The following is a 15,582-nucleotide window of genomic DNA, read 5'->3' on the forward strand; positions in this document are numbered from 1 at the left end:
CAATACAGTTTTTGTTACATTCTAGAATTGCAGTCAAGAAAGCACGTTATATAGTTTAGAGGTTAACACTAATAAATTTTATAGAATTACATCTAAATCGAATTTTTCTTCTTTTTTTTTTACAAACAATAAACCAACATTTCTATAAAACAGCTTCATAGTTTTAGTCATTGATGAGGTGGTGATATCTGTTGCCGTTACTGACATTGTTCAATAAACATATTTACATATTACAAAGTAAGTACATGCTGAAAAAAATATAGCTGTTAAGAACTTTGCTAATTTGCTAATTTGAACTCTGCTACATGATGCTTTTCGTAAGGGGTGATGTTCTTTTAAACTTCTGCTTCTAAGTGAATAGATTTTGTGTTTAATGTCTCAAAGTTTAGACTACTCCAATGTTTAAAACGACAGTTTCCTTAGACATTTGGGCCTTAAACTTAAGGAAGGTTAAACATTCCTCATAGTCTATTCGAAGCTCTTGTGTTTAACGACAATAAAAATAGAGTAAAATTAACGAGTATTTTTAGACACTCACCAACGTATACTTTCATGATAGATATATGAGAATCTAAAGGCACTTGTTAGTCGCTCTGGCTAAGGGGATTTGCAGTGTTTTGAAGATAAATGTAATGTTAAAAAAAGTGTAAAAGTGTAGTTGGAATTGTAATAGTGGATCTATTTATACTAATTAAAAATAGCATAAAACATAATTATTCATAATGGCAGGTCTATTATTAAGATTTATAGTTTGCATTTTCACCACTTTCACTTTTAATAAATTCACATTTTTATGATGAGAAGTCTTACAGGTGAACCAATAAACTCAATTGCAGGTCTAAATAATAACTCTGAAGTTGTAAGTTAAAAGTAAAAGATCAATTCAACTGTAAATATTGAAGTTATGTGCTTCCGGGAAAGAGCTAGCAATGACAAAAATAATAACAATGAACAAAATGGAATCTTTATTGTACTTTTTCCACATACACCTCCAACCACAAACAATTAAAATAACAATAACATTCAAAACAATCAAATATCCTCATCCTATGTAGGACTATATTCAACAGAGTATGGTATTTTACAGTAAGTCGCGCATTAAAATTGCCTTGTAATAATATGAACTAAAATACTTATAGGTAGTGTTTATGACATTAGATAAGCCTGAAAAATTACTATTCTAATCAATCAGCCATCACAAGTGCATATTATGTAGCCTATACTACTACAGTAAATGCGCCTATTTACTCCCTGATTATATTCAATAAAATAACTACAAGTGTTGTAAATAAAATCTTACGGTAATTTAAATGAAACGTCATGCAGTAGGTAAAAAGGCATCAGCTCTTAAACAATCTTTCATAATCTACATAATAGACAGAACTGGGATGTGGGCTTACTTCCCCAATATCACACACACACACACACACACACACACACACACACACACACACACACACACACACACACACACACACACATACACACTGTACAGCTGCCAACTATGAACGCTTGGCATTTCTGAGGTAAAATGCCGGGAGTTACAATGAATGAAATTCATTGGCAAATATTTACACTTATGTGAATTTATTATTAACAACAAAAAGAGTGTCACTGTATTCTTATTATTCTTATTCTTATGATTATGATTATTATTAGTAGTAGTAGTATTACACTCCCAGTGGCAATGAAAGGAGAAATACCTTGTTTTGTTAGACAAAACAAGGTAGATCTCTTAATTAGAGATCAAGTGCTTACATCACGTGATTTCTCTTTTTAGCGGACTACAGAAAATGTTTCGACGCTAATGGGAGCACGGCTTCGCTTGTTCTGCAATTTACTGAGTTCCGTGTCCTCTTAGTCCTCCTCTCCTGGCGTAGGTTTCCCTGAATCGACGCATTCGCGTCTCTGCTTCTCGATCTGCTCTTGTTCAGCCCTGCTGCTCGGGAACTTGTCCTTGTTGTTCTCCTTCTTCCATTTCATGCGCCGGTTCTGAAACCAGATCTTCACCTGGCGCTCGGTCAGACAGAGCGCTCGCGAAACCTCCACGCGCCGCTTGCGGTTCAGGTACGGATTAAACAGAAACTCCTTCTCCAGCTCGAGAGTCTGGTAGCGACTGTACGTCTGCCTTCCCCGCCTTCGGCCGGTGGCTGTGGAGGAAAGAAAAGAGAAACACGATGTAGGCCGTAGGAGAAGAACTGAAATATTCTCAAATGTCTCAAAACGTGCTCATTTCTGATTTCTTTGCTCTGCGTAACAAAAGCTGACGATCTGTCCAGATGGGGGTTTAAAGCCTCATTCTCCTGTCATAAAAGCTCTAATTGGGGGTAATAAGCAGGCCTACAACTGTTCTAACGTGTCATCAAAAGAGAAAAGGGGTTTTCCAGGGGTATCTGCTCACCTTGTGGTCGCATCCAGGGGAAAAGCTGCGTTGGGGACGTTTCTGCGCTCTCCAAGTCCTCACTAATGTAGCTTGCTTTTACACTGTAGTCTCCAAACTGCGCTAAATCCGCATCTTGCGTGCCGAAGAAAGTCTGTCTCTGTAAGGCATCCTGAGCGAGAAGGTTCGCGGCGGAATCCCCGTGGAACTGGCTGTGTTGGTACGGTGCGTGGGAGAACGTCGAGGCTCCGTGGTGATAAAACTCCGGAAGCTGGGATGTGTGTTGAAATGTTGATCCTGTGCTGTGTCCGTACAGCACTGACGGTCTGCCCGCAAGCTCCTGCGTGTACCCAGAACACTCGTAGTAGTTTGGACGGATGGTGTCGCTCCCTTTAAATTTGCTAAAGAGTGAATTAACGAAATATGAACTCATTTTCTTAAAACCCTGTCTTTAGAAAAAACTCGATGAAAACATTCAATTACATCAGCCCCGTTCTAGGAGCGGCTAAAGTCGCACGGGCTACGGGAACGCGCAATTATCGGGCACGGTTTCGTATATATTCACGTGCAGCTTCAGGCTTCTGAACAAATTTCCCCGCGAGTGTAATCAAATAGCATTTTTTAGTGGCGAGGTTTCATAAAATAATGGTTTTCGTTCCTCCTGTTGAGCTGTGCAGAACAGTTCTGCGTTTGCAGTATTACTGACTCCTTTTTTTTTTGGCCCCGTCATTTCCAAAAAGACGACGGCGCGCGCTGGTGATTGCAGAGTGAACAGGGTGAAAATGGGAAAGCGAGCAAGGAGTTGGTGATGTGTGGGTACAGGGGAGGTAGCGGGAGGTATGACACTGCTGGAAAGCGATTTTAGTGGTGAGAGCTCATACGACACATATACTGTAACCACAAAACCGTTGTTAGACCATAACTATGCTACTATATGCATTTGACTGGTCAGCTGCAAATGTACTCCTTAGTAACGCATAGAGTCGTGACATGGCATGGCTTTCGGATCTTTCAGAGGTGTTTTGGAAAATGATCATTCCAATTTCAACCAAGTCAGGTTCCACCAAGAAACCATTAAAATCAGTTTAACCCAACCGTTTATGACGATGTTGACGATGAAATGACGGTTCTTTTTTTTTTGTATCCAAATTATCTTGTTTGCTCAGTTAATACTTATTTCTGCGGTTTGGTAAAGAACGTAACTGGGACAAAATCACAGTGTAACATCATAAAATATAGTCCCAATTGGAATTCATTCATAAGACTATTTAAAATCTGTTTTGTTGTTGTTGTTGTTGTTGTTGTTGTTGTTGTTGTTGTTGTTGTTGTTGTTGTTGTTGTTGTTGTTGCGTATACTAACATAGAGGAAATTGAGGACATATCTAATGTTCATTTGCTATCTTCAAATCATCACTATCAACCTGTCTACATTTTATCCGACAAACGTTTCATTTCTGAACATGAATTTAGATCAACGCTGCCGCTATGCGATCGAAAGAGGTATTGCATCCAGTAGGCGGAATGGAAATACACAACCAACTCACTATACGGATGATGCAATTTTACCACACTCTATGTTTTGCCACAGACTATATAAAAAAAACGGTTATAATTGAGAAAGATGGCAGTTTCATAGATCGAAGCTATAGTTAGTAAAAAACTAACTAGCAAGAAATGCAGTGAGGAACAGGAGAATGCTGTGGTGCTTTAATGCTGTGGTGAAAACTAACAAGAAATCCATGACAACAAAATAATTTATCATGAGAACGAATAATACATTTTGTTTCAATTTGTAATTTATTGTAAGGTTTATTGCATTTTCCTATATTTAACATTTGTGAGAGGTTGCCAAAGAAGTGCTTTTACTAGCAACTGTGTGTTGGTTTGTTTGTCTGTTTGTTTGTTTGTTTGTTTTTGTTTGTCCAGTTGTATCATCTATAGAGGTTCCAGGATATTGCTGAGGTGAAGTTTAAATTTCTCCCCAACCAGCGTGGCGGCCCGAGTTTTGGTGAAACGTGATGTGAATAGTCAATAAAAATACAGTTTTAAATGTATTTACTTTGCTAGAATGGTACACGCCATTTTTAGATCAAGCCTGATGTTTTCCCTAAACACATTTCCATAATGTATTCTACTGTATGACAATGAGAAAGAATAAACATAATTTTGTTCATTTCATGTTACATAATTTAGCATTTCGTCGTTAAAAATAAATAAATAAATAAATAAATAAAACAGTTGTTATGGATCATAGTGAGCGCACTGAATTTAAGATCTAATTTTCATTATTATTATTAGTATAATTATTAGCAATATAATTCTTAATTATCATCATTGTTGATTAATCGTAAATCTTGAATTAACTGTTGATTTCAGATTGAACTTAAAACATTCAAGAGTAACTGCACCTTTAAAACACCACTTTTACTATGATTTTTTTCACTTTTTTCACTTGTGATTTGCTTTCAGTATATTATCCAAATGTTTCAAAACAATAATTAAAAATATAATACCCTACATATGACTTATTTCTTATATATTCATTTTTTTTTTTTACATCTATTTGCTACGAATAAGCTAACTTACAGCTAAACAGAAAACAAAAATTATTTGCTTGGTTAACAGTTTTATGTGTGTAGATTTTATTATTATTTGATTGAGACAAAACATGGATTTCCAAAAATATAAATAAACTCAGACTAATCGCATAATTTCGATATTACTATTATTATTATTATTATTATTATTAATATTATTATTATTATTATTATTATTATTATTATTATTATTATTATTATTATTATTATTATTAAGGTTGTTGCTCAATTTATTTCGTTAACCACAATTACTTGATATGCGTTTATTTCAGTAGCCGACATCATCCTGTCAAATTTAGTCAGACAATCGCAATTTAAAAAGATGATAAAAAGCCCCAAGCAGTCTACAAGCTTATCAGAGACACATGAAGACTAGTACTAAATGATCTGTTCATGGCACCACGGGGAAATCTAAAACAAATTTGAAGCCAGACACTCTTGTTTTTACAGTGGGCTTTTGGGATGATTTTACGGGTGTGTACTTCCGTGCACTGTGGGTGCACTATAAAATGATTTTCATTTTTACCAAATTAAAAAAAACGTGCCTAGTGCTTCAAAGCATTTATAAATGAAATAGGAATTAACCCAACGAGGAGTGGTTTCATTACCAACGCTTAGTGTAGACTCATCTAATCCTGCTTCCGGTATGGTTAAGCAAAAGGTGAACTAACATGGGTGTATGAAAAAGGCCAAGAAATTACAGCTCACAAACATCTGCAATGATTTTTTAAAATTTTAGTTCATCTCCGTGTTCTAATGGCAATGGTTCTAATTTTCATTTTAGCTTCTAAAACTTAAAAATAAATCAGGCACACTACAACCTCGAGGAGAAATAGGTTTATTTATGTAATAGAAAGAAAGCAGAAACTTTTATCATTAGCTAAGAATCAACAATACAGCAGTAACTGTAAATTTGGCCCACTAATTTGGCAGAAAATATATAAAGTTTAAGTTTATTACACAATTATTAACATTAACAATATTTATCACAGTGATAATATGTAATCAAAAATGTTTTCACTGAAAGAAAGCTGATAGTGCTGCATCAAAATACCGAAAATGAGCTAGATAGTTGTTTCTGTTTTATAAATTGGGATAATACAATACCAAAAAAAGTAAAAACATTAAAAATATATATTAATAATAAATTTCAAGTTGTTGCTTTCCTAAATAAATGTTTTAAAACATATTATTAAATGTTTGTGGCTGTTGTTGTTTTGTGGCTAGAATAATCATTTTCTAATAGAAAGATTTAATCTCATATTGGTGATTTTTAATGTGGGATTGTGAAAAAACAAAAAAAACAAAAACAAAGACAAACGCATTCACTGAAAGGTGAAACAAAACATGATGATTACTTCTGCTTTAAAGTACCCGATTACGCAGTGTCACTGCTTAAACTTATTTGATAGCTGACATTTAGAACAAAAAATAAATAAGCACCTCAGAGTATCAGAGTACCTACACATCCATTCAGATATTGCATTAATTAAAGTTTTAAGTTTAAATAATTATGATTTAAATATTTTTCTTTTATTTCTAGCTCTGAATATTATGATGGCTCACCTATAAATTATTTATAGTCTATTAAAATAAATATATATATATATATATATATAAAAAGCCATTTGTAACCATTCTATCTGATACTGGTTATAAGGCATTCACAGACCATCTTATACAAGTACACAAGACATTAATACTGAACAAAGAATTTCACAGACTTCCATATATATTGAAACACATTCAGATGATTTCATTTACATCCTGACTGGGAATTAAAATACAGTACAGAGAGAACCCTATGGCTGGGCTCTTGAGTAGTAGCAGGAGTCCCACATCAGTGGCTGTGTGGCGATTTCTTGCAGTGGCCTTTATGGAGAGTGTAAGGTTGGCCTGGACGTGGGACAAAAGGGGCTGAAGTAGAAACGACAAACAGATTTTGCAAGGCTTTACAGTCAGGGGACATGGGAGTGTAATACAGTTTCCTTGAAACCAGATGTTGCATAGTGTTTAATGAAGCCCGGTTCCCTGACTCAACAAAGCATGATTTCGTACTGCCATGCCTGGCACGAGGGCTAGTAACTACTGCCAGAGAAAAAGAGAGAGAGAGAGAGAGAGAGAGAGAGAGAGAGAGAGAGAGAGAGAGAGAGAGAGAGAGAGAGAGAAGAGAGAGAGAGAGAGAGAGAGAGAGAGAGAGAGAGAGAGAGAGAGAGAGAAAGAGAGAGAGAGAGAGAGAATAAAATAATAAGTCTGTATAAGCATAAAGTAAAATAAATACAAATCTTTATGCTTTTTATTTCAACTGAATTTCCAACCAGTGGCAAAACAAAATAAAAATCTTGCTAACAGACGTAAAGGTCAATTGGTTTACTTACTTGTCCAAGGTACCTGATGATCGGGACGTGCTTGTTGCTCAACATCTAATGCTCTTGTCATTTCCATGTCAATATGCTGGAAACTCGTTGGCTCGCTCAGCACCAGCCTTGAAGGTCTCCAATCTTGCAAAATCAGTGGTGTGCAATGCTGCATGTGGCAAGAGTGCAAATACTGCAGGCATGACTTGTGGCCAGGAGGAACTCTTTGCTGTCTCAGAGTACAGGGTAGTTTATGCCTCCAAAGCTCTGTCAGAGATCCCAACTGGATATATAGAATTCACATCAATTTCACAAAGTCATATAATGTTTGCTTAGCTACAGGAAAAATATGCATAATCCTACTACTAAAGGTAGTAACAACAACTTCAACTTAAATAATAATAATAATAATAAGAAGAAGAAGAATAAGAAGAAGAATATCTAAAAATTAATGTTGTTGATTGGTCCATGCATCATTTCTATTTAGAATACAATCACTGACATTTAGAATTCTACATTTCTGATTATTTTTTTTATATTGTCATATGGGTTGTGTAACATTTACCTCATGTGGCTGCTTGTTGGGATCAGACTGTGACTGGGCACCATGTAGCAACTGATACACCTTATCAACCACACCCAAGTCATGCAGCATTTTTTTTCGTTGGATGAGTGCATTAACTCGTTCCACTTCCTCCCCTTTCTCTTCTTTTGATGTGTCCAAACACAAGGATGTCTTTTCTGATGAAATTGGAAGAGGTGGCATGGGCTGTGGCTATAAAAAAAAATTCAGGAATTGACATTAAATTGTGATTAAAATAAAACTTATTTTTTTAGTTTTAAGCAATGGGGAAAAAAAAAACATTCAAATAACAAAAACAATTTCATTCATTTTTATTCATTGCTTCATTGGGACACTCATCTAAGGTAACATGTTCGCCCCCTCTAGTGGCAGATTAGTGTAACAATACAATGTCGGATTTAGTAGAATAAAATGAAAAATACCATGAAATAATGTAATCTCCAGAAAAGAACTAACTTTACTAGGGCTACAGTACACTAAATAAAGTTTTCTATACAAATAAGACAAAGGCATGAAAAAATGACTTACATCTTGTTCAGAGCCTGGTAATAAGTGTGCACAGGGAGATTGCACTTTGCGTGGTTTTGGTCTTTCTCCTGCAGATTCTCCTTGTAGATGTTTGTAATTTCCTTTACGCTTCTGATCATCCTTCTCCTGAATCATACGCAGCTTCTGCAACTGCTGCCTAGATAAACACACATACACATGTAAGTTAACATGGTAATTTCATGTTATACTCCTAATTTAAATAATCCTTGATTCCTTGTGTAAACAGATGATAGACCTAGAACACTCCTCTCTTGCTCTAGAGGCTGCTGTGTCCTGGAACAGAGAGCTGCTCTGTTTAAAATATTTTTCATATTTCTCTGTTCCTTCTGTGGGGTAGATTGGACGGAATCCCCCAAGGTGATTGGCTTCATATATCTGCATTTGCTCCATATTGGCCGCCTGCATCTGGCGAAATTCCTCATTCCTGATAACAAAACAAAATATTCACAGAGACTAAGTAAATATATGTTAAATGCAGCATATGTCATTTAGTAGCATTGTGGAATATATTGAATCTCATCTGTACTGATATTGATGTTTACTGTAACAGAAGCAGTGTATCCAATTGATATTGAAGTACCTGGCCTCTCTTGAATGCTTCTGTTGTAGTCTTTCATTGACCCTACGCTTCTCCTCTTCTGTGATCTTCTTGCGATTACATGCCCCGAGGTTAATCAGCACCAAAGTGTCATAGAGCAAACTGTCCTTTACCTCATGGTCCAACTGAGAGTCAGTTGTGAAACTAGGAGAATGATTGACCTATACAGACACATGGTTTTCTATGCATATAGGCATACAAACACAAAAACCCACAGAACTAGACAATATAGCACTATGGCAGAGCCAGCTAAAATTATTTCTATTTATTATGTCTGTTAAATAGAATTCAATAGAAACCCCACCTCCAGTAGCCAGGGCTTGAGCCTGTGGTCCAGCAGCACATCAAAACCCAGGATCTCAAAACAAGCATTGTTTGATGTATGACTCGGGAAGCAGGCGTGATAGTTGTGCTTCAGAATGGAATGGGCTGAGATGAGGGTTTTAATGATCACATCATCAATATTTGCCCACACCTTCTTTGCATCATAACCCATAGACTCCAGATACGTGTTGAAGACAGAAAGCTTTCTATGAGAGAATTATAATTTTTATTAAAAAATAAATAAACAAATGTGGAAATTGTGAGATTTTGACAGAATACACATAGAAATACACAAACAATGCACATAGAATTTTTAAGTATATGTAAATGCAAATATTTATTATGAAAAAAAGTACAACCTCTTGCTTCCCCTGTCATCATCATGGACAAAATATTCACTGTGCTTGTTGATGGCATAGTTGGTCAGGTGCATGCAAAAATCATCCTTTAAAAACAAAAGTCGAGTGACCGAGAGCAACTTTCTTAAGCAATTTATGCTGAAAATTATGGTATACCTGATGCTTAATATTAGTGATTAGTTAATTATTTTAAATAAAATCTAATAAAAATTAAATTTTTAATATGATCATAAATTTGATCAATCTATTCGAAAATACACAGGGAAATCTCAGTGGTTTTTTACCATGGTGTTACTGGTGGGCTCACTGTATTGGTTTGTGCAGAAACGAGCCAGTCCCTCATTGTACACAAAGATCCGGAGCGGTTCACAGCTAGTCACCAGCACATAAATGCGCAAGTCAAACTTGAATCCATCAATTAATAATGGCTGTGGAATGAAAGGTCAAACAAAATGGCTCTTTGATTCAAACGGATATTCACAGAATGACAAATGCATAAAAAATGTGGCCTGGAATGCATGTTGTACCTTGGAAATATACACCTGACAAATCATGTGTTCACCTGGTCGAATGTCTTTGCTGGACTTGGTGAGATAAATACCACGGCCTTGGCAACCTGACTCTGGTTTGCAAATATAGGTTTTAGACTTTTTGGTTCTTGTGTAGGCTTGGAAATCACTGTAACTGAAACATATAGGTAAAACATGATAAAGCGCTGTTAAGATGCTAAAATAATGTTCCCTGATGTTATGGATAGGGAAGTAACAGTGTAAGCAAAACACTTACTCTGCAGGAAGACACCAAGTGCGGGGAAAGATGTTATAGTCCTTCGGAAAGAGCTTCAACATACGGTTCAGGTTTCTTGCCAGGAAGTCTTTCCTACATATCTCACTCATTCCAGGAAAATGGTTGATTTTCTGTATAATAAAGTATTAGTAATATAAGTAAAGTAAAACCAGTAAGACATTCAGAAGACAAAATCTAAGTGTAATTACCTGATATCGCTTTATTTCCATGACTCTATCCAAAGACACAGATAAATCAGTCCAATATAAAGTCCAGTCTTCTCCTTCGCCAGCCTCTCGCAGACCATATCTGCAGGCAGCACGACGCACTAAGTGTAATAAGAAAGAGCAGCCACCCAATTTAAATTATCATTATCATTATAGCAGCTGTTGGCAAAATCTGAGAACAATATATATGAATGTATATTTTTCTCCTACATCTAAAGTGAAACTTACCACTCTCATATTTACAGTTAGTGAGATTGATCCACAATCATCTGGAAAAAAAAGGAGACAGGCAAAAGGACAGACCTGTGCACTTTTTAGGTAAAAATAACTACTCTATATTAAAGTGACAAGGATATGCTATGGTTTTTCATACCTATGATTGTTCTGTTTCTCATGGTTGTACATGGTGTACACTTTAACACAGCAACTTTGAAAAAAAAAATAGCCTACAGTAATGTAAACAACTGACCTCTTCTTTTTTTTCCTCTTCTTTTTGCTTACAGCAAGGGTTGCGGTACTGGTTCCAACTTGAACGTCAGCACCACAGCTCTCTTCCTTCTGCTCTGCTTTGGGCTCAAATTGAAAAGAGTCCTTGGCTTCTGATGCCTCAAAAGCAGAGCCCATACTTAGAGACCAAAAGCAAAATAGAAAAAGTGTAAAAAAAAAAAATTATTTAGACTCTTATAAAGATTAAGGTGCTCAATGATAAACAAGTTCATCTTATCTTTGACTAAGAAATTAAAATATTGTTACATGTTACATCTTTTTCTTTTTTCACAAGTTACAGTCATACAAGTGTGATCATGAACAAAAGAAAATAGGGTGCACATGAACAAGCACAGTAATCTTGACCTGAGTTGACTACAGTTACAATGTTTGTAGAGGGACATCCCAGCAAGCTGTGGGTGGCCTGGGTGCTAGGTAACTGTATTTCGATCCAGTGATCTGGATAACCCTGCCCTTGACACTTGAAGGATGTGACCTAACACAGGGGTAATATTACTGATGAATATCCTGCTTCATTTGAAGCACGTATAACCTGTTTCTATACCGATCCCTCTAATACATTACCAATATATTAGAAAAAGGAAAAGCCACATTGCAACTTATTAGCAATAAGCCCTTTGATACTGATGTAAATAGTATAATTCCCATGGTGTTTAGTACTTGTACATTCTATAACTAAAACATTTCAATTAATCAAACATACGATCAAACACTGCACACTTAAGTGCTTGGGAACAGGGAGACAGTGGTCTTCCAGGCAGTCGGAAAATGACAAGCCTCTGTTGACTCGGTTTATCAGCTTATGCTGTCATTGTATCTGCTTGGGAAGACATTTACTGAGCCAGATGTCTGTCTCAAAAGTAAAACCCAAAAAAATTAACAACTTCATTTTGGTTGTGCGAGAATAAAACTTATAATAAAATAGCCTTGATTACGTGACTGGAAGGACACAAAAAACAAACACCTAGACAAAGTAGAAAATAGGGAGAATCCATGATATATCAATTATTATTATTATTATTATTATTATTATTATTATTTTATTTTTTTTACAAAGTTAAAATACTGAAGTGTGCATATCTGGTAATATAGCTGGTAATATATTAAACAGTATACTAAATAGGTAAACACCTGGTGACTAAAAGTCAAGTAGTTTTGTCCTTTGAAAGTCACTTCCAACAAATAACTCACAGAGTCCATGTGGCAAACAATAATGTATTATATGTTCCTGTTTTATCGTGTGTATATATAACGTGTATAAAGTCATTGTAAAAAAAATTACGAACAGAAACAAAAAAATATATATATTAGAATATACATAACCAACCTACCTTTATCACATTCGGAGACATAATAAGGAAACACCGCACCGTGATAGCACGCACTGTCGTGTATTCACCGTTGCTATGGCAACGTAGCCACGCGGCGTAAGCAGCGTATCCTGGAATTAGCTAAAGCAAATGAATGTCGGTATTAAATGTATTATTAAACAGCTAGGGTTAGGGTTAGGGTTAGGGTAAGTTTAGCTGCTAACCTGACACACTTCATTAACAAACAGTATAACGAGAGAAGATGAAAAAATGTGAATATTTCTGAGTATGTCCGAGACCGAATGTGATTGACTGGATGGGTCACAAATCGCGCTCAAAATGACGGATTAATTAACTGATTAAATATCAATATTATAAACATACATTCTAACACTCTAGCACTCTATCTTTCCAGTTGGCGAACTAATGATGGGAATAAATTCCGGCTGACTGAGTCAGATTATATGAGCCGACTCGTTTTTCCCCTGCCATTCGACTCATTGAAGTTTATTCATAATAATGACAAAATAAATCCTGCAATCACTATCCTGTTTAAGTACATAGTTTGTGACAAAGGTATATATATATATATATATATATATATATATATATATATATATATATATATATATATATATATATATATATATATATAAACTTTTTTTTTTTTTTTGTTAAAAAAATAAAAATAAAAAATACAGGTGCATCTCAATAAATTTGAAAAAGTTCATTTATTTCAGTAATTCAACTCAAATTGTGAATTGTGTATTAAATGAATTTAATGCACACAGCCTGAAGTAGTTTAAGTCTTTGGTTCTTTTAATTGTGATGATTTTGTATCACATTTAACGAAAACCCACCAGTTCACTATCTCAACAATTTAGAATATGGTGACATGCCAAACAGTTAATCTACTCAAAACTCAAAACTAGTCTCTCAGTTTGGTTCACTTGGCTACACAATAATTAGAAAGACTGCTGATCTGACAGTTGTCCAGAAGTCAATCATTGACACCCTTCATGAGGAGGGTAAGCCACAAATATTAATCGCCAAAGAAGCTGTCTGTTCACTGAGCGCTGTATCCAAGCATGTTAACAGATAGTTGAGTGGAAGGAAAAAGTGTGGAAAAAAGATGCACAACCAACAGAGAGAACCACAGCTTTAAGAGGCTTGTCAAGTGAAATCGATTCAAGAATTTGGGTGAACTACACAAGGAATGGACTGAGGCTGGGGTCAAAGCATCAAGATCCACCACACACAGACGTGTCAAGGAATTTGACTACAGTTGTTGTATTCTTCTTCTGCCACTCCTTTACCACAGACAACATCAGAGGCATCTTACCTGGGCTAAAATACAAGAAGAACTGGACTGTTGCCAGTGGTACAAAGTCCTCTTTTCATATAAGAGCAAGTTTTTTTTATTTAATTTGGAAATCAAGGTTCTAGAGACTAGAGGAAGGGTGGAGAAGCTCATAGCCAAATTTGCTTGAAGTCCAGTGTCAAGTTTCCATAAACTGTGATTATTTGATGTGCAATGCCATCTGCTGGTGTTGGTCCACTGTGTTTTTTGAAAACCAAAGTCACTGCATATGTTTACCAAAATATTTTTGAGCACTTCATGCTTCCTTCTGCTGACCAGCTTTTTAAAGATGCTGATTTCATTTTCCAGCAGGATATGGCACCTGTACACACTGCCAAAAGCACCAAAAAAGAACCTGTTCTTAATGACTTGCCTGTAAAAATTAAGGTTAAACAAACAAAAAAACAAACAAACAAACAAAAGTTGGTTAAAAGACCACGGTGACTTGCCAGCAAAATCACCAGACCTTTAACCCCCTAGATAATCTATGGGGTACTGTCAAGACAAAAATGAAAAACAAGAGACCCAAAAAATGCAGATGATCTGAAGGCAACTGTCAAAGAAACCTCGGCTTCCATACCACCTCAGCAGTGCCACAGACTGATCACCTACATGCCATGCCGAATTAAGGCAGTAATTAAAGCTAGAGGAGCCCTTTTTAAATATTGAGTACATATAAAGTAAATGAACATGCTATCCAGAAGGTCAAAAATTCACTAAAAAGTTTTTTATTGGTTTAATGAACTATTCTAATTTGTTAAATGTGAGCCAAAATCATTACAATTAAAAAACCAAAGACTTAAACTACTTCAGTCTGAGTGCATTAGTTTGATTTAATAGACGAGTTTCACAATTTGAGTTGAATTACTGAAATAAATGAACTTTTCCATGACATCCTAATTTATTGAGATGCACCTGTATATACCGACCAGGCATAAGTTTATGGCCACCTGATATTTTGTTGGTCCCCCTTTAGCTGCCATAACAGTCCTGACCCGACGAGCATTAACAGCATCTTTTTCAGCAATTTACGCTACAGTAGCTCATCTGTTGGCTCAGACCACACGACCCAGCCTTTCGCTCCCCATGTGCATCAATGAGCATTGGCCGCCCCATTGCTGGTTCAACACTATTCCATCCTTGGACCACTTTTGATAGATACTGAACACTGCAGACAGGGAACACCCTACAAGAGCTGCCCAGTCTTCAAGCCATTACAATTAAGCCCTTGTCAAACTTGCTCAAATCCGTTTCCCAAATCCTGACCACGTTCTACAGAGGGACCATCGAGAGCATCCTGAGTAGCTGCATCACTGCCTGGTTTGGGAACTCACACTCACTGAAACTCACACACACTCAGTCAACTAAGTGTTACTGAACTTGACAACTTAAAGTCAACATACACTCATTAACCATCTCAATTCATTCCACCACCATTTATTAATGATTGATATTTAATCATATTATACTGATTACATGCAGTATTTATTTTTTTTTCGACCGCTGCTACTGTTGTTTTTGCACTGCTATTGTGTTTATGTTTACAAATGCTCTTTGTTCATAGTCTTTTGCACAGTACTGTATAATCAGAGTATACAGTAGGATTACTGGTTGGTGCTATTTTGTTTTATGCGTATTTATCCCA

At 35.9% G+C, this 15,582-nt stretch overlaps 2 protein-coding genes across 4 annotated transcripts; both read right to left on the reverse strand.

The window, feature by feature from the left end:
• Nucleotides 1–974: 974 nt before the first annotated feature.
• hoxb8b (homeobox B8b) lies at nucleotides 975–3,150 on the reverse strand. The gene is made up of 2 exons (XM_083557414.1): nucleotides 2,402–3,150; nucleotides 975–2,150 (listed from the first exon to the last, which is right to left on the reverse strand). Exons 1-2 carry the CDS (start codon nucleotides 2,811–2,813, stop codon nucleotides 1,858–1,860), a joined length of 705 nt encoding a protein of 234 aa, XP_083413540.1. The 5' UTR covers nucleotides 2,814–3,150; the 3' UTR covers nucleotides 975–1,857.
• A 2,727-nt stretch (nucleotides 3,151–5,877) lies between these two features.
• Nucleotides 5,878–12,824, reverse strand: ttll6 (tubulin tyrosine ligase-like family, member 6). 3 transcript variants are annotated; one of them, XM_083556081.1, is made up of 16 exons: nucleotides 12,599–12,824; nucleotides 11,613–11,742; nucleotides 11,230–11,385; nucleotides 10,989–11,026; nucleotides 10,743–10,861; nucleotides 10,534–10,664; nucleotides 10,275–10,431; nucleotides 10,032–10,175; nucleotides 9,748–9,833; nucleotides 9,369–9,594; nucleotides 9,047–9,225; nucleotides 8,702–8,890; nucleotides 8,446–8,602; nucleotides 7,900–8,109; nucleotides 7,356–7,617; nucleotides 5,878–7,062 (listed from the first exon to the last, which is right to left on the reverse strand). In XM_083556081.1, the coding sequence occupies exons 2-16, from the start codon at nucleotides 11,648–11,650 to the stop codon at nucleotides 6,818–6,820; spliced, it is 2,337 nt and encodes a 778-aa protein (XP_083412207.1). In that variant the 5' UTR covers nucleotides 11,651–11,742; nucleotides 12,599–12,824; the 3' UTR covers nucleotides 5,878–6,817. The 3 variants fall into 3 exon arrangements, with proteins under 3 accessions (XP_083412207.1, XP_083412208.1, XP_083412209.1); XM_083556082.1 differs by lacking the exon at nucleotides 11,613–11,742 and having other exon boundaries at nucleotides 5,878–7,065; nucleotides 12,599–12,823; XM_083556083.1 differs by lacking the exons at nucleotides 11,613–11,742; nucleotides 12,599–12,824 and having other exon boundaries at nucleotides 5,878–7,065; nucleotides 10,989–11,029; nucleotides 11,230–11,322.
• Nucleotides 12,825–15,582: the final 2,758 nt, after the last annotated feature.

The sequence above is a fragment of the Silurus aristotelis genome (genome assembly GCF_946808225.1).
Source record: "Silurus aristotelis genome assembly, chromosome: 12".
In the NCBI taxonomy this organism is placed as follows: Eukaryota; Metazoa; Chordata; class Actinopteri; order Siluriformes; family Siluridae; genus Silurus; species Silurus aristotelis.